Source organism: Polistes canadensis, unplaced genomic scaffold, assembly GCF_001313835.1.
Source record: "Polistes canadensis isolate GaletaPanama2010 unplaced genomic scaffold, ASM131383v1 scaffold_52, whole genome shotgun sequence".
Lineage (NCBI taxonomy): Eukaryota > Metazoa > Arthropoda > Insecta > Hymenoptera > Vespidae > Polistes > Polistes canadensis.
In genome coordinates, this window is record NW_014569599.1 from 892190 (window position 1) to 917606 (window position 25417).

The 25417-nt window shown below is 26.2% G+C and overlaps 3 protein-coding genes and 1 long non-coding RNA gene across 7 annotated transcripts in view; 2 read left to right on the top strand and 2 right to left on the bottom strand.

Annotated features, from left to right (window-relative positions):
• Nucleotides 1-2703: 2703 nt before the first annotated feature.
• On the bottom strand, nucleotides 2704-4979 carry LOC106785555 (1-acyl-sn-glycerol-3-phosphate acyltransferase alpha). The gene is made up of 4 exons (XM_014746147.1): nucleotides 4516-4979; nucleotides 3423-3738; nucleotides 3120-3285; nucleotides 2704-3034 (listed from the first exon to the last, which is right to left on the bottom strand). The coding sequence occupies exons 1-4, from the start codon at nucleotides 4698-4700 to the stop codon at nucleotides 2868-2870; spliced, it is 834 nt and encodes a 277-aa protein (XP_014601633.1). The 5' UTR covers nucleotides 4701-4979; the 3' UTR covers nucleotides 2704-2867.
• A 753-nt stretch (nucleotides 4980-5732) lies between these two features.
• On the top strand, nucleotides 5733-14293 carry LOC106785554 (putative uncharacterized protein DDB_G0282133). 2 transcript variants are annotated; one of them, XM_014746146.1, is made up of 10 exons: nucleotides 5733-5823; nucleotides 6147-7733; nucleotides 7805-8007; nucleotides 8082-8220; nucleotides 8298-8519; nucleotides 8637-8738; nucleotides 11399-13343; nucleotides 13418-13616; nucleotides 13695-13872; nucleotides 13949-14293. In XM_014746146.1, the coding sequence occupies exons 2-10, from the start codon at nucleotides 6489-6491 to the stop codon at nucleotides 14000-14002; spliced, it is 4287 nt and encodes a 1428-aa protein (XP_014601632.1). In that variant the 5' UTR covers nucleotides 5733-5823; nucleotides 6147-6488; the 3' UTR covers nucleotides 14003-14293. The 2 variants fall into 2 exon arrangements, with proteins under 2 accessions (XP_014601632.1, XP_014601631.1); XM_014746145.1 differs by having other exon boundaries at nucleotides 5779-5956.
• Nucleotides 14294-14457: 164 nt separating this feature from the next.
• LOC106785512 lies at nucleotides 14458-15329 on the top strand. 2 transcript variants are annotated; one of them, XR_001381534.1, is made up of 3 exons: nucleotides 14458-14704; nucleotides 14820-14951; nucleotides 15050-15329. It is a non-coding gene; the product is annotated as an uncharacterized LOC106785512 (long non-coding RNA). The 2 variants fall into 2 exon arrangements; XR_001381533.1 differs by lacking the exon at nucleotides 15050-15329 and having other exon boundaries at nucleotides 14820-14990.
• A 2401-nt stretch (nucleotides 15330-17730) lies between these two features.
• Nucleotides 17731-25417, bottom strand: part of LOC106785565 (FMRFamide receptor) — a 15171-nt gene continuing 7484 nt past the window's right edge. For both annotated transcript variants that reach the window (XM_014746165.1, XM_014746164.1), the window contains 4 exons: nucleotides 22070-22751; nucleotides 20823-21091; nucleotides 20029-20218; nucleotides 17731-18478 (listed from right to left, as the gene is read on the bottom strand). In XM_014746165.1, the coding sequence (XP_014601651.1) occupies nucleotides 17873-18478; nucleotides 20029-20218; nucleotides 20823-21091; nucleotides 22070-22354 (1350 nt within the window). In that variant the 5' untranslated portion in view covers nucleotides 22355-22751 and the 3' untranslated portion in view covers nucleotides 17731-17872. The remainder of the gene's footprint in view (nucleotides 18479-20028; nucleotides 20219-20822; nucleotides 21092-22069; nucleotides 22752-25417) is intronic.

A 25417-nucleotide genomic window follows, 5' to 3' on the forward strand; every position in this document is an offset into this window, starting at 1 on the left:
TAGATATCTTACGTGTTTGCATAAGTGGAAAACTTATAGCCCTTAAAAATTCATGGATAATATATACACCTTGTCTTTCTTAAGGAGTAAAATATTCACAAAATATTTTTAAAAACAAGAACTCTGCCCAACAGATTTTTAAATAACTTAAAAGAAAAATAAACATTTTTTTCTTTCTATCACATACACATTGCATTCGAATCTCACTTGGAATGAAATAAAAAAAAAGCATACCTTAAAATTCTACTTTTTGGAACTGTGTAGACCTATAGAAGTATAGTAAAATAGTCGAGTATTAGACTAGATACTGTGACATCATGGTATAAGACATTTTATCAACAGATATGTGATGTTATGTTTTACTTAGCAACTAAATAAATGGCATAGACAATCACAATTTTTATGGCCCCAATAAATCAATGTCATATATACATATGTAACCATGTGTTATAATAATCATGAAATAAAACATATTTTGTTTCCAGTTATGTATACGAATATGGATTAAAATAATTAAACACACACATAGCGACGTATAGATCCTAATATTAAAAACTTTTTCTAATTATATATTTTTTTTTTAACAACTAAGCGCTTATGCACGTATTATATATATAGAGTCTTTCACCTAACTAGACCACCTTAAATATATCATTTATTTCATATGATAGAAAAAATGTCGCCAATACAGTGGCCCGAATTTAAAAAAAAAAAATCGACGTGTAAGACACTCAATACAAGTAAAAAATTTTCTCTTGTACAAGACACAAAATTTCACAATGTTTTCGGTAAAAGTCACTTGAAAACTAAACATATTGCATTTCATTCATTGGATTCGTTTTCTTATAAGGTATAAGACTGTTGCAGTGAAAATATGCATTTCCATTTAAAACAATGGACATTGTTTTCTATCGTATGAAATAAGCGATATATTTAAGATAGTCTAGTTAGGAAAGATCCTGTATATATACATACTATATATATAATTTCTTTAATCGATGTCTTCATTTATAGTACAAATTGGAAGCAACCGAAACTGAACACAGTCTTAAACATAAATAAAACATGAAACAAATTTAAATTTTAGAATTGACGTATCAAAAAGTGGCCGTACATTTGTTGATTGCATATTGACTAGTATCTTACATTAATCAAAGAAAATTTTGTTTACATTCATATAATACCATGCCTTTTATAAGAAGTACGAAAAAAATAAATGTATAGGGAATGCAAAATGTGTGTATTCTAATTTTGTTCTTATCGATAATTAATAGTAACTAAATTATCATTAACTTATAAGAATAGTACTTATTCTAGAAATCTAATTGCCATTTACAGAACTTAAGTAAATCAAAAAATGGAAGAATATAAAAGAATTAAATGAACATATTAGGTAGTATATGATAAGAACGATACATCTGCCTTAACATATAAAGATATGTACTGTTAATCGACAGTACGAAATTAAAAAATACTTTTAGAATTATATTAGGCGTTTTGAAAATTGTGGTACAACCAAAAACGAAATGATTCTAATTAAGAAAATAATTCTTACAAATATAATATACGATAAAACTTTTTGATTTATATATAAATTCCAATTTTGGAAAAATTATCTAGGAATATACATATATATTCATTTAGCTAAAACATTATTAAATTTTCTATCTAACTCGTAAAACATATATAGACATAAAATTTTAAAATTTAGATAAGTTATAAATACATAAATATATATACATATAAGTATATGTATCAGGCCGAAATTGAAATTCGATTCAACAAAATTTGTTTACATATAATTTGGAATTTTTTCTCTTGAGAAAGAAAAGTTATCCTTATAGATTATACCACGATTTTAGTAGACACCTTACATACATTTACAATTTAGTTTTAATTATAAAATTATTATGTGATATATCAATTAAGCCATTGATAATTAATAATATTTTAATAGTCGATATTATATAAAAAATATATTAGTAAATTATATTAATTAGATTCAAAAGAATGTTTGCGTTTTTTTTTTTACTACGTAAAATTTATAAATCTATTTTAATGAATTATTATCAACTTTTGATATATATATTTAATTCTTTTACTAAATTTACGAATGAGAAGAAATGAAAAAAAATGATTAATGTACATGATCTTTCACCTAACTCGACCACCTAAAATATCTCATTTATTTCGTACGACAGAAAAAAATATCAAAGGAAAAAAATTTTCTATCCGAAAGCGCAGACATAGTAAAAGACCGAATTTTTTTCTTAAGGTCATTTTTGTCGAAATATCGAAGTCATTGTATTTTTTTTAAATAAGATTGAATATTTATATTAGAATAATCTTATAGCTTATAAAAAACAAATCTAAAACTGCGCAATATGTTTACCACCAAGTGACTTTAATCGAGAAAAAAGTGAAATGTTGTCTCTTGTACATGAGAAGAATTTTTACTTATATGAGTGTTTTATACGTTGATGACTTGGAGAACAAAACTTCGGGCTTTTACTATAACGGCGTTTTCGAATAGAATATTTTTTTCCTTTGATATTTTTTTCTATCGTACGAAATAAACGAGATATTTTAGGTGATCGAGTTAGGCGAAAGATCCCGTATACTAATTTGTATATAAGTGTGTATATAATATAAGAAAACGTATATTAAAATAAAAAATAAAATAACATATAATATTTTTATCAAGAATTAATACGATTTTTTTTACTTGTAATCAACGTCCTTTTGTAAATATAACAATGAAAATAAATATAATCGATTAATATTAAAAGCAGACAAAAAGGATACATTAGTCTTTGGGTTTCATTTTGAAATTCAATTAAAGTGTCAGTTGAATTCTCAAGGAATGATCATTCTATATATGGCTTAGCAGAAGGAAGTGCAAGTTGTACCTCTGTACTAGTTGCATGAAAGACTTCGCTCATAATATTTCTAGTTTTCTCCATTAATGATTCTACATCGTCTTTGTTTAATCCCTTAGTAGATATAAGTGGTAATGTTGTTATAACTGTGTGACCTTAGTATAAAAATAAATTATTAATTTGTTATATTGTGATGTATCATTTAAAAAAGGTATAATGAATTTTATAAGTATGAATTACCTGAATCAAATCTTTTTTCTTTGTTAGACAAAAAATAATATGATGAAAATACTACTGGTAATATAGGTAACTGAGCATTAATTGCAGCATAAAAGGCACCTTTTTTAAATGGATGAATTTCTCCAGTATTATGTCGTGTACCTTCTGGAAATATCCATAGTTTGAACTAAAAGAATTTCACGAATTAGAATTCCTGTTTCCTACTTTCGATCAAATATCTACAATTTATTAATTAAGACAACTAAAAAATTAGGATATTAAGTTCTTCGTTAGATATAATATTTGCACATATATTCAAATTACCTTTTTATCTTTTGATTGTTTGGAGGCTGTATTAATAACAGAACGGGCTTTTTTTGAATTCAATCTATCTATAAATATTAATCCAGATAGCCAAGCAGCAAGACCAAAAGGCCAGGCATAAAAGACTTCTTTTTTAGCGACTGCTGTACATCTGTTCATTATCGGCCATAAATAAAACATCCCCAAAAGATCTAAGGAACTTTGATGATTAGCTACTATAATGCATGCTACATCTTGATTTAAATGTTCTTTCCCTCTAAGTTCCCAACGTAATCCCAATAAAAAGCTAATATGATTGCAAAAGTATGATGATAATCTGTAATATAAAATTGTTTATAGATATCTTCTCTTTAATAATTGGTCTTTTTTTTTTTAACTAATTAATGCCAACAGTTTAAATATTAAATATTAACAAATCATAAATGTATATATTTGAAAACATGAAACATGAATAAACCGATGCATGAAAATTTCATTATAATAATTCAATAAAAAATTTTCCTATGAAATTAAAGAATAAATAAATAGTGTTGCACATTAAATAAAAAATCAACAAATACTTGTAAAATAACATAAATGATAATTTATACTTCCTCGAATCGTATTTCATGTACTTGAGCTACTATAAGTTGAAAATTTAAAATCATATTTCTTGAGAATTTATTTGAAAATATTCAATTTTACCGCGTATATCATAGGCGGTTATGATATGCTATTACGAACACTAGTAGCAGACGATCGGTATCGTTAATAAACGATCAATTTTCTTATCACAACAATTGGGCATAATAAATATATACAGAAATTGATCAACCCTTAAATAGAGAAGTAAACAATTGTTTTTGAATCGAATAAATGAAATTAATCAAATATTACCTTAATTTAAATTTTCTTTAATTAACGAGTTGGTAGATTTCTGTATAGTAAATTATGCCCGATCGTAAAACGTTGTCATTAATAATTATAAATTAATGTTAATGAAAATAAATATAAATGTTAATTAAAATGAAAAAATGAAGAGGAAGAAGAATTAATCCATCGGGAAAAAAAAATAAAAATACGAAAAGTCAATGTATCTTAATCGAATACTAACACAAGATTCTTTAGGCTTCTCGGTCGTAGAAGAAATATCGGTATCAATACAGTGGCGATGAAAGTTACAATGCCATAATAGACGATAAACTTGAAGTAATAACGAAAAGTCCGGCTTGTTTCATAGAGAAAAGGTAATAACAGGATGAATCCAAAGAGTATTAACTCGAAGCTTGATGGGGCCATTACTTTTACAACGAAGGGCGGTGCTTCAGGATTTTTGACGTTTCCCCTTTTATATTTGTCTTCGTCTGCTGCTTTATATTAAAAACGTCTACGATCTGAACTTCTTCGATGCTCAATTTTTTTGTCTTCTTTTTCTTAATATTAATATTATTATTAGAACGCTTGAAGGACTATACTATTTATTAAAAACTACGAATAATAAACTAAAACGAAGCGGATTACGAACTACCGCCGGCGAACTGTCGCGCACTGTCAATGTTCCGAATTACCACCTTTATAAAGATTCGACTAGTTCTGATGATGGTAGGAAAATATATATATATATATATATACTTAGGGGATATAGAAAAAGGAAGGGTATATGTAGATTAAGGTAGAGTAGAATGTAAAAAATGACTATAATGCACGTTTATCTTTTTCCTTCTTCATTTTATACAATGTCAATAATAATTTTTTCAATGTTTCTTATTTTTTTGTAATTTTTCTTTCATATGTATATTTTTAACGCTTTTAAATAAAATACCTGAAAAGAATTTAAAGCGAATATTGAATTGCGCTGTTATAAATTCGATCGATTGTTTTTTTACTAACGTTAAAATCTTTACATATATAAAAATAAACGCGCACGTAATGATATTCACAATTTTTCTTTTCCATTTTTTCAACAGTTTCTGTTTAGTAATTATCTTTAAAATGCAATATATTTATGATCATTTTATTACATGACGAATATTTATTTACAAAAAATTAAATAAACGCTTTGCTTATTTCCATGCTTTTGGTCAGACTTCTTTTTTTATTTAATAATACGAATGTAAATATAAATTTTTGCATTTACGTCTGTCTATTGATAAAGTAGATTTGTCAAGTTTTTTCTTTGATTTTATTATTAATAGTACTGGCCTATCGAGAGATAAAAAAATCAATGTTTGAATTATTGTTATTATATTTATTATCGGTTAGTATCTAATCTCTTTTATTCGTTTTTTTTTTATATATAACGTCAATGCACGTGTATATACGAAAGCTCATTGTAATTGAATTTACGATATCGTCCGTTTGTGTGATTGGTTCAAAAGTTGAACTTTAACCAATGCAACCAACATAACCAATAATTTGATTCGTTAGTATAATTTGATTGTATACTCTTTATATTAACTGTAATTTTCTATAATTTGGATGATTGTAATACAGAATATCCGATATTTTTTAATAGATATTAGAAATGACTTATATAAATAGAAAAATTAACTTACGTAAGTTATTAGCATAAGATTTATACAACATTACTAATTTATCAAAAATTAAGTTACGTATATACAAATAATGTATACGTAAGAAAAAAAAAAAGAAATTTATTTATACATATAAGGGATTACATTTTTTATTATATTATAGTTATAAAAAAAAAACTAAAATATAATTACCGCGCTTTTTTATTTCTAGGGAAAATTAAAACAGATGCAATATTGTAACAGACGGATTGTTAACCAAAAAAAAACATACGATAAAAATATCAGTAAGCTATCCAATATTATTCTCAGCATATATTATTCGATCAGGAATTGAAGATAAATTACACGATAGAAGTGTCTTAATTGTTATTTCAATATATATTATATTAATAATATACATAACGTGACATATATGTACAGTAGCTAATAATGAAGAACATTAACCCACGTGTTCATGGTTATTGACGAGATAATACTAACAGATGAATGAAATTCATTAAAAGAATCTTCTTATTATCGGTATTATTAATAGGAACCGAATAAAACATTTAACATGGCGAATTTCGACGAAGTGAAGAAAATAATATTAGCCTTATTAATTTCCCGAAAAGAACCTACTTCTTTAAGCATGCTAGTAAAAGATTATTTTGAACAAGAAGGTAAATCTATACCGTGGAAAGAGTTAGGGCATGCTTCATTATTAAATTATTTGAAAAGTATGTCAAATTGTATATCTTTAGAGAAAAATGATGGTATATATTATGCTCGTGGTATTGCATCTAATAAATCTAAACATATTAGTTCGTTGGTAGCAAGACAAAAAACAAAGTTAAAAATTCGATCTCACGTACGTAAATACAAATCCAGCCAATATTATCCAATTAAATCAATACCGAGGATTCACATACCTGATAATATATTGAGTGATTTAATATTGATTATTAAACAAAGTCCAAATGGTATTAATAAAGATTATGCTTTAAAATGGCTTCATAATAAATTACCAGACTTAAACTTGTCTATAACAAGTCTTGAAGAGATAGTAAAGGATATGCCACATAAGATACATATAGATGGACATAGAATCTTTTCATTTCAAAATGAAAAGAAATCTGATCAATGTTGGTTTTCAAAAAATTTGCCAATGGTAGAAAATGAAAATCTACAGTCTAAAGATTCTGTGAAATTAAAATATTTTGTTAGTGGGGATACCGAATCTGAGAAAGAATCAGATGATGATGTAGCAAAGAAAAATCGGATGATGAATAGCACAGATAATAAAAACCAAATTTCTAACAAGAAGCAATCTACTTCTACATTCATACAAAAGACTGTATCTAAATGTCATAAAACAGATGATCATATGCAACATTATAGTTCGGAAAGTAATACTGTTTTAGATAATTCTTTACAAAAATTACATAACGAGAATATTATACTCTTTGATAAGAAACATATAAGATTATTTATAAGTGATAGAAAAATATATCAACTAGAAAAACTTATTGAAAAATATCCAAACGGTATTTGGTGTGCAGATCTTCCTAAAAAGTATCAAGAAGAATATAATGTACCTTTGAATTATAACGATCTAGGTTTCAATAGTGTACGAGAATTTGCATCGTATTTGCCAGGAATCTTTCAATGTAGAAAACTTCCACAATCAGAGGATTTTATTCTCTATGATGCTAAAGCGGAATTGACCGATATCAATAAAACAACACTTCCAAATAAAATTGGACCATATACTCAATCGTATTTAATGGAAGATGAAACAGATGCTTTGCCTGTCGTATTAGTAAGTAATATTTGAATATAGTATAGTTTGCATATACATGGGTTACTATATATTTTATGTATATTTTATAGTCAAATGATACATCTAACAAACTAATCCCAGAAGACGTAATGGCTCTAGGAGAATCTGTAGGACAAATATATGTAAAAGATATACAAAATAGACCACAGCAATACGTAGAAGTTATGGTTATAGAAGTATTTATGCCATCGTTATTTTGGGTAAATCTTCGTAAGGAACAAAAACATTTACATAAACTGATGGATGCTCTTCAGTAAGTTATTTTATCATGTGTTATAATATATATTATATTTCCCTTGTGTAAATGTAGCTGATGTTTTTTTATAGTATTTTTTACGAAGAAAACTTCTTAAATTATAAAATTCCTATTGCTGTGCTTGAAATAGGTTTAAATTGTGCATGCAAATATAATAATAGTTGGCATAGAGGGATAATAAAATCTGTCAGATATGATTTACACGCAACTGTAAGTAATCAAACTCAAGATATTATTTATCATGGCTTATAAAAAAATTAACTGAAGTTTAACTTTCTCTTAAACAGATAATGTTTTATGATTATGGAACGTTGAAAACTTATCCGCCTGAGGAATTATTCTATTTACATCGAGCATTTTCGTATTTACCAGCTCAAGCAATACCATGTGGCTTGTACAATGTTAAACCATTTGTTGGAGATAAATGGTCAAGGGATGTTACGGAAAAATTTGCTTCTAAAGTTTTACTGGAACCTCTTATTGCAACTATAGTATCAACTGATCCAGAGGTAAATAATTTAAATACTACATTGCAAAAGATTTGAACATTGATTGATAAACTTATCGTTAGTGATAATTTAGACATTTAATGTCATATTTAATACTGTAACATGTTCTTAATTTAGAATAATTCTATGCTGGTAACTTTGGTTAATACAAAAACAGAAGAGGATGTACATATTAATGATTGGATGGTTCATCAAAATCTGGCAGTATATGGAAAAATGGTTCGTATAAGACCTCGAAACTTTTCATTTTATTATTATTTAAAATCTAAAGAGATTAACAAAACTAATATTGAAAATCCTAGTAGTTCTACATTAGATATTTCGAGAACTAATGAAACATCTGTAATAAATTTATTTAAAAATATAAATAAACGTGCATTATCTGCATCTTTACAAAATCATTGTAAAAGCGATATTGTTTTGAACAATTCGAAAGAATGTGCTCAACGTTTGGAAAAATCAAATAATTTCATCCAAAACAATCATTCCAAAACATCAATAAGATTGGATGATCAGTTACAAGTATTAAAAAATAATAAACAATATTTTTCTGATATTGAAGTTTTATCAAGTCTTTTGGAAAAGAATGAATTTGAAACAGGATTGGAAGAAATAATTGGTTCAAATTATATATCTTCAGCGACTCAGTCAGAAGAACAAAAAAATTGTGATATTAAAATGAATATGAAAAATGTTATCGAAAGTGATGATATTGAAATACGCATTCAAGAGGAAAAGCAGGAACACGAAGATATACCTTTGCCAAAGAGATATTTCACAAATGCACTTAATTTCAGTCAAAATTTACAATCGAAATATCAGGATTATGATATATCACCTGATGATAATATCATACCAACTGTTGAATGTTCCGAATTAATTTCTAATTTTAACAATTACATTGATTTACAAAATATCAAAATAGGCGTACCAGAAATAATTCTTTCTGCATTAAGGACTGATAAAAGTCAAGTAAATGATCAATGTTCTGTTAATACAATACAAAATATAAATGATTCGTTAAATCAAATAGAACAACTAACAAGTAAATCGAGTATTTCAAGTAAGTTAGTTAATGAGACAAATTTTTCTAGTATGATTGAAATTAATCAAAAAAGTGATAATTCATGTGAAACTTCTAAAACTTTAATTCCAATCTATAATAAATGCAATGAAGATACAAAATTGGATTTTGACGATTATTTAAACTCAGAAAATTGTGATGATGATAATGATGATAATAATAATAAAAATAATAATAATAATAATAATAATAATAATAATAATAATAATAATAATAATAATAANTAATAATAATAATAATAATAATAATAATAATAATAATAATAATAATAATAATAATAATAATAATAATAATAATAATAATAATAATAATAATGAAACAAAAAAAGAAGTATTAGATGTTCGTATGAATGAGGAAAACTTTAACTCGATTCCACGTAAAAGTGTCAATGAAAGTAATTTAATGAAAATTACTTCTCGGTTACGATCACTCTTAAAAATAAAAAGCTTACACTTTGAATGCACAGAACTGCATAAATCTACTGAAACAAGTTACAATAAACAAAAAAATGAACCGAATAAAAATCAACGAGAAGAACATATGAATAACGTCAGTGACGTTGCTGCACATATAACAGATAATAAACTTGTAAATAATTCTAAACAATTAGATAAATTAATATTGGAAAAATCATGTAAAGAAATAATACAGACGGATGATAATGATTTACAACATGATAACGACGATAAATGGAGTATTGTAGGTAACTTAGATGATTTCATTTTTGGAAAGATTATTCTGTCAAGTTTAAGAGATAATCCGATAATTAATAATGATGGTAACGAATAAAAATCATTGAATATAATGGAAGATAGAAATTACAATAATGATTATTGTAAGGAAAATTGAGAATCTCAAATTTTTGACATTAAAATGATTGAAGATGCTTGAGTCATTTTGTTAAATAAAATTGAATTTAAAAATATATTACGTATTTAATATAAAAATTAGAAGAGTTTTGTTATATTATATTGTTAACGAACACACATCAAAAAATCCGATACGATCAAAAATAAAGGTACTCTTATAGATGTAGATAATGTACGTTATTAACACTTTGACCTCCGGGCGTTTCGAAAAAATTTCTTCGCTTGACGCCGGCTATTTTGGATTACTTCGCGTACGCTCGACTGTATTCTAACTGCATGTCGCCGGGCGTAGAACTACGCTTTGTGCATGACACCAATGTGGTGTCGCCGGACGTCATAGTGTTAACAATAAGTTTAGCAGAATCATTAGCATTATTGTTGCATAAAGTTTTGAACAAAGTTTAATTTAAAATTTTTTAGTTATATATTTTAATCAAAAATATTGTATTAACCCCTTGGCCTATAACCACGAGTCTGACTCGTGGTAAAGAATTTGTGTTAGGCAGTTAGGGTATACGGCTGAACAGTTGAATGGCACGGCGCGCGAACGACTTTTTTGTTTACTATAGCTCAAGTAATTGGCAAATATCGTGTAGGCCAAGGGGTTAATATTCAAAATCTAAAGAATAAGATCATTTTATTTTTGTTTGATCTTTTTTTTATAACACTTAGGGAGAAATATATTACTTTGTTTTATTTGTTTTATGTAATAGAAAATTTTACATATATATAATAATAAAGATTTGTACTTTATTTAAAAATTATTGTATTTCATTTATTTTATTAGTATTTAATTAAATGTAGATGATAATTCTTAATAAGGTAAAATATTTTTCCCTAAGTAACTTCCTGGTTTTTTTTTAACTTTATATCCAAAAATAAATATAAAAATATTAATATATGTAATTTTCTTTTGTGATCTGTAGGGTGATGTAATTGACATGAGTAATTTAATGTCATTTGTGGAGGAAAATTTACTTTATGATCTAGACAACAAATGTTATGAAAAGGATTATTATATTCCTAATGAAGAGAATGATAAAACTTGTGAAAAATATTTAAAAAACACTCCTTTGATATCACCTCAGAGCACATTACCTAAACAATCATCCAATATATTATTTCGTTCATCATTCTGTGATGATTTTACTAAATTAGCGCAAAAGAATTCAGATTATAATCCATTTTTAAACGTACATAATGATGAATGCAATAATTGGGAAGATGAACAAGCAGGCAAAAAAATTTCAACTAACAATCCTTTCTTTGAATCCATAAATAAGCAAACAGAGTTTATTAATACTTTGTCACCAGAAATGTTTATGCAAATTTTGAAGACAAATGAAAAAATTCAAAAGCAAATATTATTCATATTTTCTTCTCTTATTGTAAAATTGGACTCAGCATTTATTGAAAATAATTATCATTCACCAGAAAGCGAATTAAAGAAAAGTTACGAAGAACGTTTGCTTCATGCTTCTGAATTTTTGGAAAATATTATTTTAAAAGAAGATATATCAACTTTATTAAAATCAAAACCAACAAACTATTTTAATAATACTAACACTGGTTTTCAATCTGATCAAAGTAATGGAATGTTTATGTCTTTATTTGCAAATAATAATAATTATGTTGCTAATGGAAAGTCAGAAATCAATAATTATAACGCAAACAAAGTACAATACGAACCGTTCGAACAAATAAATGACACGAATAATATTGTTATAAATTCGAAACCAGAAGTTTCATATATCCAATCTATTTGTACGGATAATGATAATAGCGCTATTATAAATTCATGTCAAGAAAAATCAGCTATGACTGAATTAAAAACCAAAACGGCTGCTTTCCCATATCAAAATGATTTTAAAGATATAAACAAAAATCAATCTAATATATCTAATTCAATATTGAAAAGAGAAATAATATATAATGAATGTAATGAAACCAATCCATTTAAAATCATATTAAAATTGAAAGAGTGCAAAGACTTAAATGCAGTTCAAGTAGAAGATAATAAGCTTGATTTCGAGAAATATTATTTATCAGACTGTACTAATTTCGATCAAAATCGTATTGAAATGAACAATACACATGATCATGAATCAACAAAACAATATAACGATTATATGTCAGAATTTCTATCGACAGACAACAACAGACAATATGCAACATCTAATATGAATCTTGGCACATCATTATTTTCAGAAAATGATTATTTTCAGTCCTTTAACACTTATTCTACATCATTTGGGAATAATGAAACAGAAGAATTAATTAATTCAACAGTTTTATCGTCATTAAATAACTTATTGATATCAGACGAATTCAGGTTTGATAGACAAAATTTTAGCCCTAATTCCGAAGTATGCTTCAATATGTCAAATAAAGGATGTATTAAGGAATTAAAAGTTAATAGTTCACAAGAATCAGTAAATATTCCTGGAAGAACTTTACTCGAAGATGTGGAGAAGCCTATATTATCTCAAGTAAATGTTCCAAATGAATCACATATAAATCAACAGCACCAAACTACTGTAGTTTGTCCGAATAATTATGAAAAAGCAATTACAAATTTTGATTCACAGTATACAGATACAGTATACTATAGAGAACACACAAATAATGACGAAAGGAATGTTAATCATGTTATAGAAAATAATATAGATTTTCAGAATTACAATGGAACATTTCCAACTAATTCAAATATCATCGATATCAATCATCGAGAACAGGATGTAGAAAATGAACATGATAACCAGAATACATATTTTATAAAGACATTGACCAAAGAGAAAATAAATGTTCCTTGGAACGAATCTTTAGTAAGAACTGATAAAGGATTGACAAGACTTTATTTTCGAATAACAGGTTTGTTTTTAAGTTTTATATTTTGTATTGAAATTTGATTTTGATTCGAGTAATGCTTTATATTATTTATACAGAATTAAACAAAAAGAAATTCTGCATATTTCATTTGGAAAATCAAGGATGGATACGTGTTAATGATTTTGTGGAAGAATTTACTAATTATAAAACAGTTTCAGAATTTTACGAACAGTTACAGCATGACCATCTTTCTATTGCTTATTTTAAGAAAATTAAAAGATTAGAAAATTTAACTCCATTTTTTCAATACGATGAGTGAGTATAATCAAAAATATATAATAAATATTATATTATAATTCAAAAAGAGCTTCCTATTTTTTATTTTTATTCTAGGATCTTTTTAAATGTGTTTGGAGATAAGATGAACAAGAATGTTGATATTCAACTGATATCATTAATTTCTATTTTAAAAATATTATTAAAACTTAGAATAATTACGTACGAAGATATAAATGACGTTAAGGAAAATGGTACAAACTTTACAGGAAATACAATTGTTTATAAAGCATGGGTAAATACTGCAGAATAATTACAATCTATATCCAATAGTTATTTATATTTGCAATAACTCTATAACAATTTTTCAGATTTTAATTGCATGTTATGGAAAATTAAAACCTTTCATACCAGAAATGTTATAGTAAACATTATGTAAAACAAATGTAATTTATGTAAGATATAAATTATTTTATAATCTGTTGTACTTAGAGTTTATCTTCTTGTTAAGAAAGAGTCTATAGATATATTTTTTTATTACAACTAGTATATAGAAAACATAAGTATCATGTATTAGAAAGTATAATATAAAGAGTTATATTATTAATACAGAACTACATATATTTATTATACTAAACGCTTTTATGCAAACAAAGTTCCTTGGAAGTACAATTAATAGTTGTAATTATATAGTATTATTACGATTATTATAAATAACAAAATGTAATAATTTGTGTCTATGAGAAATATATTGCAATTTTTGTTAAAATGTATTTTGTTTATAATCATAAAATTTCTCTAATGAAAAAATGGCATTTTCAAATCAAGTTTATTTCAAATTTTTCAAAAACTCGATATAAATCGATAATAGAAATTGAGACGTCTATCGGAATTTTGTTGTATTATCGGTACAACTCTCAATTCCGTAACGAGCAGCTATAAGCGCTCCTTAGCAGACAAAATTTTGTCTGTTTAATGATTAGATATTAATATCATTTCGTTTATTGAGTAAATTTCCAAATTTTATTAATAAGAACAAAATGGCTGGAAAAGTAAATAAAGAAGCAGAGAACTTGAAAGGTTTTTTAAAATATTTTAATAGCGTAACCCTACAGGGACGAGCAAACGTAAGTAACCTTATTGTCATTTCTTACTGTTCCAACTGATACATTTTCTAAAAATGAATATTAAGAAAGTAAATTGCAATGATGTATGTATTAAACATTATTTTCAATTTTTTAGGTAGCTATGACAACGTATGCTTGCTTAGCTGTACTTGGATGTTATCTCTATTTCAAACCAAAGAAAGCTGCGACTAAATAAGAAAATGAAAGCATACAATCATCTTATATAATGATTTTGTCCATAAATTAGGTACACTATTTAATTAATAAAAATGTAGTAAACAATTTATGATCTCGTTTTCTTCTGTATTTTAAATTATCTATTTCAAATTTATGGTATTATTGCAGACAAACTCTGCAATGCCAAAATTTTTATTGTTTTTTACTATAATAGAATATTTTAAATATAAATATAACTTTTAAAATTGATATCCAAATATTTGAACAAATGGTATGTACTACTATATTAGAAAATTTACATTTTAATGAATATATTTAATACTAGTGCAATTCTATTTTTATGTTTATTGGATGTAGACATATACGAGATATCTTGTAATTGATATAAGTGAATAGGAGTTGATGTTACATGAAAAACTAAATAAAAATGTAAAATACTATTTTTTCATAACATGTTTTATTTCTAAAAATATTTTTTTTCTTAGCGAGAATTATAAGTAATTTTTTCCGACGTGATAGATTAACATGAATTGTAAATAAAAGACAATGATAAGTTTAAACATATATCACTCTATTAGCATAACAAAATTGTTAATTATCCTAAACTTGTTTCCAAATTAGAAGGGTAGAATATTTTTAGTCTACCTACTAAATTAGAATTTTCAAGTAAATTATTTGCTAGACGGTTCAAATCGTTTATTAAACGAATGCTGTAGAAATCACTGAATTTTACAATTTCCTTTTTTTATTGCAGCGATTCTTTAATTTTTATGAATTCTTTCATTAGTTATGTACCAATTACATGTAACAAAAGTCGATAATTAGAGAAAACAATTTTATCAACCGAACGATAATATAAGAACCCTGTTTTGTTGACCAAGTAATAATGATAGAATCCTGCTTTACTTACCGGCAGATATTATTAGTTTTTTTTTATTGACCAATAATTATAGAGTCCTTTTTTATTGATCTAACGAAACTAGCAGAGTCCTATCGTACTAACAGTCGGTAATAATAGTGAGTTCGAAGGTTTTAAAAATAACAAAAGTATCGTAGAAGCATTGGATAAACTCTTGAGAATACCGACATTAAACGATTTCAAAATAAGGACAATTTTTAGTTGGTTTTGTTTGGCTGAGACACCCTGTATAAATGAAAATAATTGAAGTACTTTATTATTACTAGAATTTAATATATCAGGATATTACATCATTTTGTTTTATAATTACGAGAGCGCATTATTTTCCCTCCACTTAATTTTAATTTTAATTGATATCTTAGAAATTGGAGGATAAAACAATTTTTAAATAGATTTTATTATATTTCTTTTTCTTCATATTAAATCTAATAATATAATATAATCAAAAAGTTATATATTAATAGATATTAATAATAAGATTTCCAATGTTGCTTATCATTGTAATATCTAGCACAATTCAAAATTTTATCAGATAATTTAATATTAACAAAATATTGGAATAATTTAGTGATATCATTTTTTTGGCAAAAATTCGTGACGCGTTAGATTAGCGTATAATTATATGTGTGTATAGATTAATTTTTGACTGTTGTTTTACTTTTATCAATGAATTAGAATCGATATTTTGTGTGACAGCAATTAAAATTTATTATTTTTTGATAATATATATATTATTTGATATTATATAGAGATTTACCATTGAAAATATTATTCTAGAAATCGTTGCGAATCAGAAATACGCTACGCGAATAACGCTATATATTATATTTATATATTTTGAATATTTATTTATAAGAGTAGGTTCAAAAGTATTCAGCTTATTCTTTTTCTAAAGTTTTGAGATTACGTCACAAAATATTAGTTAGTTTGATCGACAAATAAAATTGTTTCTACGTCAGGCTTAAGACTTTTCAACCCACTCACGTATATACAGGGTGGTCAGTTGTTTCCTGCAAAATTTTACCAGTATATTTTACAAATGCTGATAAAATTATACGGAAAAAATCTATGACACTCCTTATATAATATATTCACAGTATTTTTCATAATAGTCTTTTCATTTAGTGTTATAGATATAGATATATAATTATAAGATTTTTGTACAAATATTTTACTTTTTGGAACACTTTCCATATTGAAGTCGTGTGTAGTTTATAAATATACATAGAATATATGTAATTTTATATCCCTATATATATATATATATATATATATGTAATCTTTACATTTGCGTAGCACTTATTTAAAAATTTTTTTTATTAGAACGGCTATGTCTCGTACATACAGTCTCGTGTTTCTTTATCTTAAAATACATGATCATTTAAATAGAATATTTACAACATTAAAACAACGATAACGATAGTTTAAGAGATAGATTTTTGAGATTATGAATAAATAGAAGAAGATTTTGATTGATCACAATTTTAAATTAAATTAATTGCCTTATATTTGGTCAATGATATATCCAATGAATTATACGATGAATAAATATGAATAATACTGTTTTTATTATCGCTTAGATTTATCAAGATTATGACCGAAGAGTTATGTTTTTTATCTAGATGAAATATTTTCAGCGCATTTGTTAAATACTATAAAAGGCAGACTGTCGTATTCGAAAACATATATTTCGCAGGAAATGCATTAACACCACATCGCAATATAAACAATACTAAATTGTGTTGCCTTCTAATAATGGGATAAAAATGTTTTTTTTTTCTTTTTTTTTTTTTTTTTTTCTTTTTCTCTCATTATTTATACAAATAATATCATTTTAAAAAGAAAATTAGATAGAGTACAAAAGTAAAAGAATTAGATCTATAAGATAAAATATAGTTATTTATATATTATTTCAATGGAAATAAATGTATTTTTTTTATTGATTGCCTTTTTTTTATTTAGTATATTTCTATCATACGCGAAGGAGGAGATGTAAGAATGAACTTAATAATATCTTAGGATTCACATATAACACGATCTAATAGGAATTTTATGATCATTCAAAAATGGGATTATATAGAAGAATCGTTATTATTATTTTTATTCCATCCATTTTGATCTGAAGATGAAATATTAGCAAATTTGTTTAAATTTCTCATAGAATTGCAAGGAGGATAATAAACTAGTGTACTTGGACTGGTTGGTTTATTCGATAATCTAATACTTTGTTTACTTCCCCCATTTGTATAGTGAACGTAATTGTTTCTATTAATGGTATTTGTTCTATTTAAATGATTATGCCTAATAGAATTTCTTAACTCTATGTTCGTCATATTCGTCACGCTCGATTCGTCACGGGTTTGATGTTCTGGACTGTCTCTGTCACGAATGAAAATTCCCGAACCACAAAATAGTTTCATAAATATCCGTTTGAATTTTCTACCGAAAATCACGTATATTATAAAATTGATACTACTATTTATGGTAACCAATAAATTACCTATTTGAACTAACCACCTAGGTGGATCGCCGATAAAAGTCTCCATAATATTTGAAGTAAGTGGTAAAATGTTACATATAACGAATACTATTACAACACAAAGTAACATAGTTGCCAATCCAATTTCTCGTCTTTGATGATGCGTCAGTTGTTGTAAATCCCTGTTCGCTTTTCTGACCTGTAACATTTATACGATAACGCATATATACATATATATATAATAACGAATAAGAAAAATATATTTTTATGTTGACATAAAACTAAAAAAAATCAAATATCCAATATATTGTCAAAATATTTCTTTTACGATCCATCTCATTCTATCTTATTCAAACGTCCAATTTCATGTATACAATTTTCTCTCGTAGGTGTTACGTATTATTTTGTTTAGAAGCAAAAGTGAGAATAGAAGAAAATATTGTATGTATTTTTCAAGTTGTTTCAAATGTATTCTTTTTCATTTTTAAAGTGAAACCATATGAGATGGAAAGAAAAGAGAGAAATAGAGTGAGAGAGAGAGGGAGAGAGAGTGTAAGTGAAATAGAAATCACAATCGATCGACGGTTGAACGAAATTATGCAAAATTCTAGTATTAGTGTGTGTATACATATATGTATTTTTATATTAATTATTAATAATATAATTACATATATTAAAATATTATATTAAATTATTATATTATACATATTTAATATATTTTTCTGTTTCACACACACACACACACACACATATTATATATAACGAGATATGTCGATCGATAGTTATATCGGGATGCGTTGGTTTATTGAAGGATGAGTGGGGGTAAATATACTTGAGAGTGTCCGAGATACTGTAATTAATTACTAATTAATCGAAAAAATGTCTATTGTTATTTAAATGCATGGAATATATGTTCGATGCACCATCCTCTTCGAAATCAGCTGTTAAACTGGCTCCGTTGTCTTCTGTGAAAGTTTTTTTATTAAATGTTGCTTATATGACATTATTAATGATTCAACGATCATAATATTTGTAATAAATAGAATTTCCTTATTTGGAAAGTCATAGAATTTTCATAGAGGACAACGGTGACAGTCTAACAGTGGATTTCGAAGAGAACGGAGCAACCAACATACATTCCGTGCTTTTAGACAACAATAGACATTTTTTCGATTAATTAACAATTAATTAAGGTAAATCGAACAGACAGTACTGTATTACGGTAATATATTAAGATTATTTAAACTAAAATACATTTATTTTAACGTTCCTAGCTTTTATCATGATTTTGAGTTTGATATTTTCATCTAAAAATCAAATTGTTTAATAGAAATATAATATTAATAGATATGTAATATTTAAACAAATGTATTTTGTGTATTATTCTTAATTTGAATAGATTATAATATTGATTTTTATCTTGATTTAATTGTAAAACAACACACGTATCATTCGTCGTTTCTTCGTTCTCAGGATATTAAACCTTTCGCACAAACTATTTCACCAAGATGAAAACAAGTAGAAAGAAAAAAGAAAAAACTTATTACTTTTTGCCATACTACATTTTGCTTCATTAACTGGGTCATTAGGTCATATTCGAGTTATCGTCCAAAAAGTGTGTGCAAGGTTTTAATAACTTCAATTTTAAAGGGTACTTCGAAATTCTGTTTTCTTTCTTTTTTTTTGTTTTTAAATGCATTTACGAAGAAAAATATGTAGAATGGTATATCTTATCGTTATTAGACTTACCCTTCGATAAATAGCCACGTTGAAAATAATTAAAGCGATTAGAGGAATGGAATAACACACGAAAAAGTACATCCAGTGGACGTATACGGTCACGTAAAGATCGTTGTTTCTCAAAGATGCTGGGCGTACGCAATATACCACCACATTGTATTTCCAATGCATCTCGGTGTAAATTTCTATTTCAAAAAATCTGAAACGAATATAAAATATACTCACGCGAGCGCGTCACGTATAAACGTATGCAATAAAAAAAGAAAAAAAGAAACAAGATTTAATAAATTATTCTCACTCCTGTGTGTGTGTGTGTGTTGTAAGAAAAATTTTTTAAATTATCATTGACGGATTTAGCACTCGCGAGAATCTTCAGGGATAATTTTATATTTCGAAGCATCTCTATAAATATTTTCTGTATTTTCTCCCGCTGCAGAAGTTTTATTTATTATTATGAGATCTGTGAGATTTTTTTCTGTACGCGGAAATCCGTCACTGATTATTCGAACTCGTTTTATTTTTCAAACGCGATTTTGTTTTATGTAAGAAAAAAATGAGTTAACTTTATTGAGAATATTATAGAGAACAAAACTGTGGAAGATAATATTACGATTGGTGGAAAAATTATTATGCATTTGAAAAAATATCAGGAAATAATGATCGTGAGATGATAATATTTTGATATGATAGAATGATTTCAATTCGATTACACGTGATTGATATGTAATTAATTGATAAAAATAAATATGAATAATAATAATATATAATAATAATTTTTCTTTCGTAAATAATATTTTACTTACTTTGGAGAATTGTAGATTAATGCAAAAATAACGATGCTTAGAAAAGCCAAACGAGCACGTCCACATGTACAAAATGATCTCGCTTTAAGAGGATGACAAACGGCGATGTATCTTTCTATTGTTACAGTTAACGTTAAATAAACCGTTGCTATTTGCGCAGCACACGATATTGGATATAAATATTTGACTATCTTCGGATAAACGACGAATTGGTAGTTAAAAAGATAGCCGGTGTAAAGGTAAATCGATGGTAATCCAAAGATGAGTATCTGTGTGAGTTAAATAACAACAAATTTAGATTTAATTGACAATTTATATCGATTGATTTACCGATATTATTTTGTTTAATAATCTAATTCATACAATCTTGTAGAGACTTGAATTATGGGCTCGGTTATTTACAGAGAGAGAGAGAGAGAGATTTCTATATAGAGATTTATAAAGGATTTAGTTAATACGAGATAACCATCGAGCATTTCGAAAAGTATAAAGAAAAAAGTCTTTTGGGACAATCAAAGTAAACAAGCTTTTGGAAAAAATCAATAAAAGAATCTTTTGGGAAGAATATAAAAGATTGGGACTAAGAAAGGGACTCGAAAAAACCGAACATCTGTGTCACGTACCTTACGACCAACCTTGAAAATATTTGTTTAGTTAGATTTACGACTTATTTCTTTTTTTTTTTTTTTTTTCTCTCTAACAAATATATTTTGTGAAAGTAAGTTTATTCTTATGAGACACATGCGTAGTTTACAATTCTTCAAAAACAAAATAGAATAATCATGAAAAGAAATATTATTTAATGTTGTTACACACACACACACACAGGTGTTCGATTTTATTCGATTAAATCAATAACGCGCGCCCAAATTAAATGTTTTTATCGTTATATTTAAATATAGTACGTAGTAAAGAAAAAATAACGAAAAAAATAATAATAATCGGATAGAGAAATAATTGGATCGAACGAACGCGCGAATGACAATGGGCTTTTCCAAATAAATCTCGTCGGATTAAATTTCAGCCGTGATAGCACATTTAAACCGTTAACGAGTAAATATTTTCAATTGCTCAATTAATTAATATAATCGATATGAAAATTTATTGGCGAATCAATCGGGGGTCGCTGCGGTCTATCGCCAGTTTAAATGCCCCTTTTGTTTGTTATAGATTGACTTAATTGATGATATCCACCTTTTAAACTTTAATCGAATTTAAATGTTATTATTCGTTAAATTACAACTTACCGCGATAATTATTAGAAGAGTGTCGCAACTGGCTAAACCAATAAGAAGATAATTAATAGAAGATTTCATTTGCGGTCTGGAAAGTACCACCATCGATATGGTGTTTCCTAATATACCACAAAGACCTACGAAATTAATTAATACCCCGCATACAATAAAATCGAACAAACCGGTTGAATTTATTTTTTGATAACATTCAGTAGGAATGTTAGAACCGTTAATCTCGTTTTGAAAATACGTCGAACGAGTACTATAATAACCCGTTGTTGTCGTATTTTCCATCATTTTATCATCGATTTTCTTTTACTTTTCTACTCCGTATTTTCTATTTATTTTCTACTTCTTAATCTATCTCTTTTTTTTCTCCTTATATTCACTTTCTTCTTCAGCTTCCTTTTCTTCTCTTTCTTTGACTGCTTTTTCTTTTAACGATTTTTTTAGACGAATCCATATTATTACTTCACCATTCTGATCATCTCCGGTATTTCATAATATCATTCTCTTACTTTCTGACCACAAATTTGTATATTGAATTTATTTATCGACGTTTCAAAATGAAAGTTTAATTAGTAAGCCATGTTTATCGATTATTCCAATCGAAAGATATGTCTTCGGTTTGATATTTTTGTCAATAAAATAATCGATATAGTTGTCGTCTTGATATCAATTCCTTGTGTGTTCTCTGAAACAGATTATTGAATTTTATTTAATAAATAATAGAATTGTATAAAATCCTATAGCAATAGAAATGATCACGAAAATATACTGAATTGTATGATCGTAAAATGTATCGGTTTTGTTCGTGTAATTAAAATTAAGTAAAATAATAATTGAAAAATTATATATAAAACGATATCTTGAGATAGATATTTAATTAGAAGAAAAAGAAACAGAAAATTGTATTTTATTTAAATTTTCAAATGACAAGTAAAACATGATAGAATTAAATAGAAAATGAAAGTGTATCAAACTGTATTTAATAATACATCTTAAATAAATAAAACTACTATCATGATCACCGATCACTGGGTATATATGCGATATTTGAATAATTTAACGATTATATATCGAGTCATTTGATTTTACTAGTCCTTAGAGTACAAGTCAACTCAAAGTTGAAGTAAATAAACGATAATCAAGGATGTCTACTAGTAATACGTAATCAAAGTTAGTTGGAATCTAACGATCATGGACTTTGCATGTTCCTTTGGGTACTCCAACGAAATATTTTAGTCATTTAATACAATTTCGTAATAATTATTCATTCGTATAAATTTATATATGTATCGTTTGATATATTTTATTAGAATAATATATTTTTTTTTCCTACCAACAAAATGAAAGAGAGAGAGAGAGAGAGAGAGAGACAAAGAAAAAAAAAAATGTGTATAAATGTGTCGGTAATTTTTAAAGTGGTGGAATACAACGATAAATCCCTTCTTCCTTTCAAAAAGAAAAAAATATAATAACTTTTATTTGATAATTATATTGTTATGGTTATATTATAATAGATTTTTTCTCTCGAAACACAACGAAATAATTCTCTGAATTCAGCTATTAAGAAAAGTTGATGAAGACAATTAAATTGTAGTAGAAACATTTTTCTGTCAATTTTAAACTTTACAAATTTCAGATTGTATTCTCGGTTTAAAAAAATTTGTGTTATTTTTCTTTCGTTTCAAACACACACCTTTTGTAATTCGTATTATTCTGAATTCAACTTTAATCTAATTTTTTATCTTCCAGGAATATATGAAAGAAAAAAAAACCAAGCAAACTCACCGCGCATACAAGGTAACACACACATATATACGTACACACAAACACATACGTACGCACATATAAGGTAAAAAAAAAGAAGCAAATTGTATATTTTTATGTTTGTTAATTATTGCAGGAACATGGAAGAAAATCTAAAAAAAAAAAAAATTATAATAATAACATAGAATTATGTAGATATTATTTTGCTACACTGATTTATTATACATTAGCTCGTCGAGATAGTTGAACGATAATAAATTTGTATACTCGCGTGTTTTAACGAAGATTTGTTATAATAATAATAATAATTATGCACACTCTCGCGAGTGAATAATTCGATGTAAAAATTCAACGATAACAAATCAAATCTATCAACGAATCAAAAATAAAGAGAAAGCTTTAGAAATTATTTCGATTAATTATTATTATTAATATTATTCGGGCGAACTATATTTATAACGTTTTATTCAAATGACTTCGCGTGTTTGCTTTGGAAAAATTCTAATTTTTTGTTATCGTTCTCTTTTTTTTACTTTCCCTCATTTATTTATTTATTTATTATTATGCGAGATGAATTTTTTGATTGAAAAATGTTTCTTTAAAATTAAGTTAATTTATTTGCTAGCGTAGGAAATGGACAGGATTAATTAATCTTTCTAGTTAAAGGTATTACTTGATGTAAAAAGGGTTTCTTTCTTTTTTTTTTCTTTTTTTTTTAAACAATAAGTTTGTAAGAACTCTTGGTAGAAATTTTCCACATCAACGAACTGTTAAGTACAGATTTTATAGTTACAGGGTGGGTGGTGCTTTAGAAAGCACGTCTATCGATTACGGTTTAATATTAAAATCAATAGTTCCGCTATTATCTCTTCGAACGAAGAATTACTTATTACGAGCTTTTGATATAGATCACTAAATCTTATTTTTCATTCGTATTAATTTTAATCGCGATGTTCTTTTTTTCTCTATAATATTTTAATCTTCAATAATCTAACCGCACTACTGCACACACACATATTGCGTTTTATTATAATTTCATAAGAATACAAAAATCTTATTACGTTATTTTAGGAAATTGTTTTTATATGAAATAACAAAAATCCCATTTCACAATTATTACCTCTCTTAAGTAACATTTATTATTTAATCATAAAAAGAACAAGAGAGATGAGCGAAGTATCAGATTTCGGTATCGACGTTTAATATTTTACACTTGTTAGAAATTGACTTGACGTATTGAAGAGAAATGTTACGTTTTTTTCCTTTTTGAAAGGTACAACCTGTCGAAGTGGAACTTGTCAAAGATCGTACCTCATTATTCTTTATTTTTTTTTCTCTCTCTCTTTTTATTTTTTCTTTTTTTTCCTTCAAAACTAGAGCTTAATATTTATTTCATCTGTCGATACTCGATGATGTTCAGCAAATGTTCGTCGTTCTGTTATTTTTATTTTCTTTTTTTTTTTTTTTACGGTGTCCATATTTTATGTCATTTTTTCCCCAAGCTCTTTGGACATTTTTCGGTATCGAGAAATTTTTTCTACAAAAAAAAAAAAAAAAAAAGGAAAAGAAAGAAAAGAAAAAACTAGT

Excerpts from the sequence above, each read along its gene's own strand:
- LOC106785555 (XM_014746147.1), bottom strand. The coding sequence starts at position 4,700 with ATGGCCCCATCAAGCTTCGAGTTAATACTCTTTGGATTCATCCTGTTA. Across the intron at positions 3,739-4,515 it reads AGAAGCCTAAAGAATCTTGT|ATTATCATCATACTTTTGCA; the intron begins GTTAGTATTCGA and ends TTTATATTACAG. Across the intron at positions 3,035-3,119 it reads AGAAAAAAGATTTGATTCAG|GTCACACAGTTATAACAACA; the intron begins GTAATTCATACT and ends TTTTATACTAAG.
- LOC106785554 (XM_014746146.1), top strand. The coding sequence starts at position 6,489 with ATGGCGAATTTCGACGAAGTGAAGAAAATAATATTAGCCTTATTAATT. Across the intron at positions 7,734-7,804 it reads ATGCTTTGCCTGTCGTATTA|TCAAATGATACATCTAACAA; the intron begins GTAAGTAATATT and ends TATATTTTATAG. Across the intron at positions 8,008-8,081 it reads AAACTGATGGATGCTCTTCA|TATTTTTTACGAAGAAAACT; the intron begins GTAAGTTATTTT and ends GTTTTTTTATAG.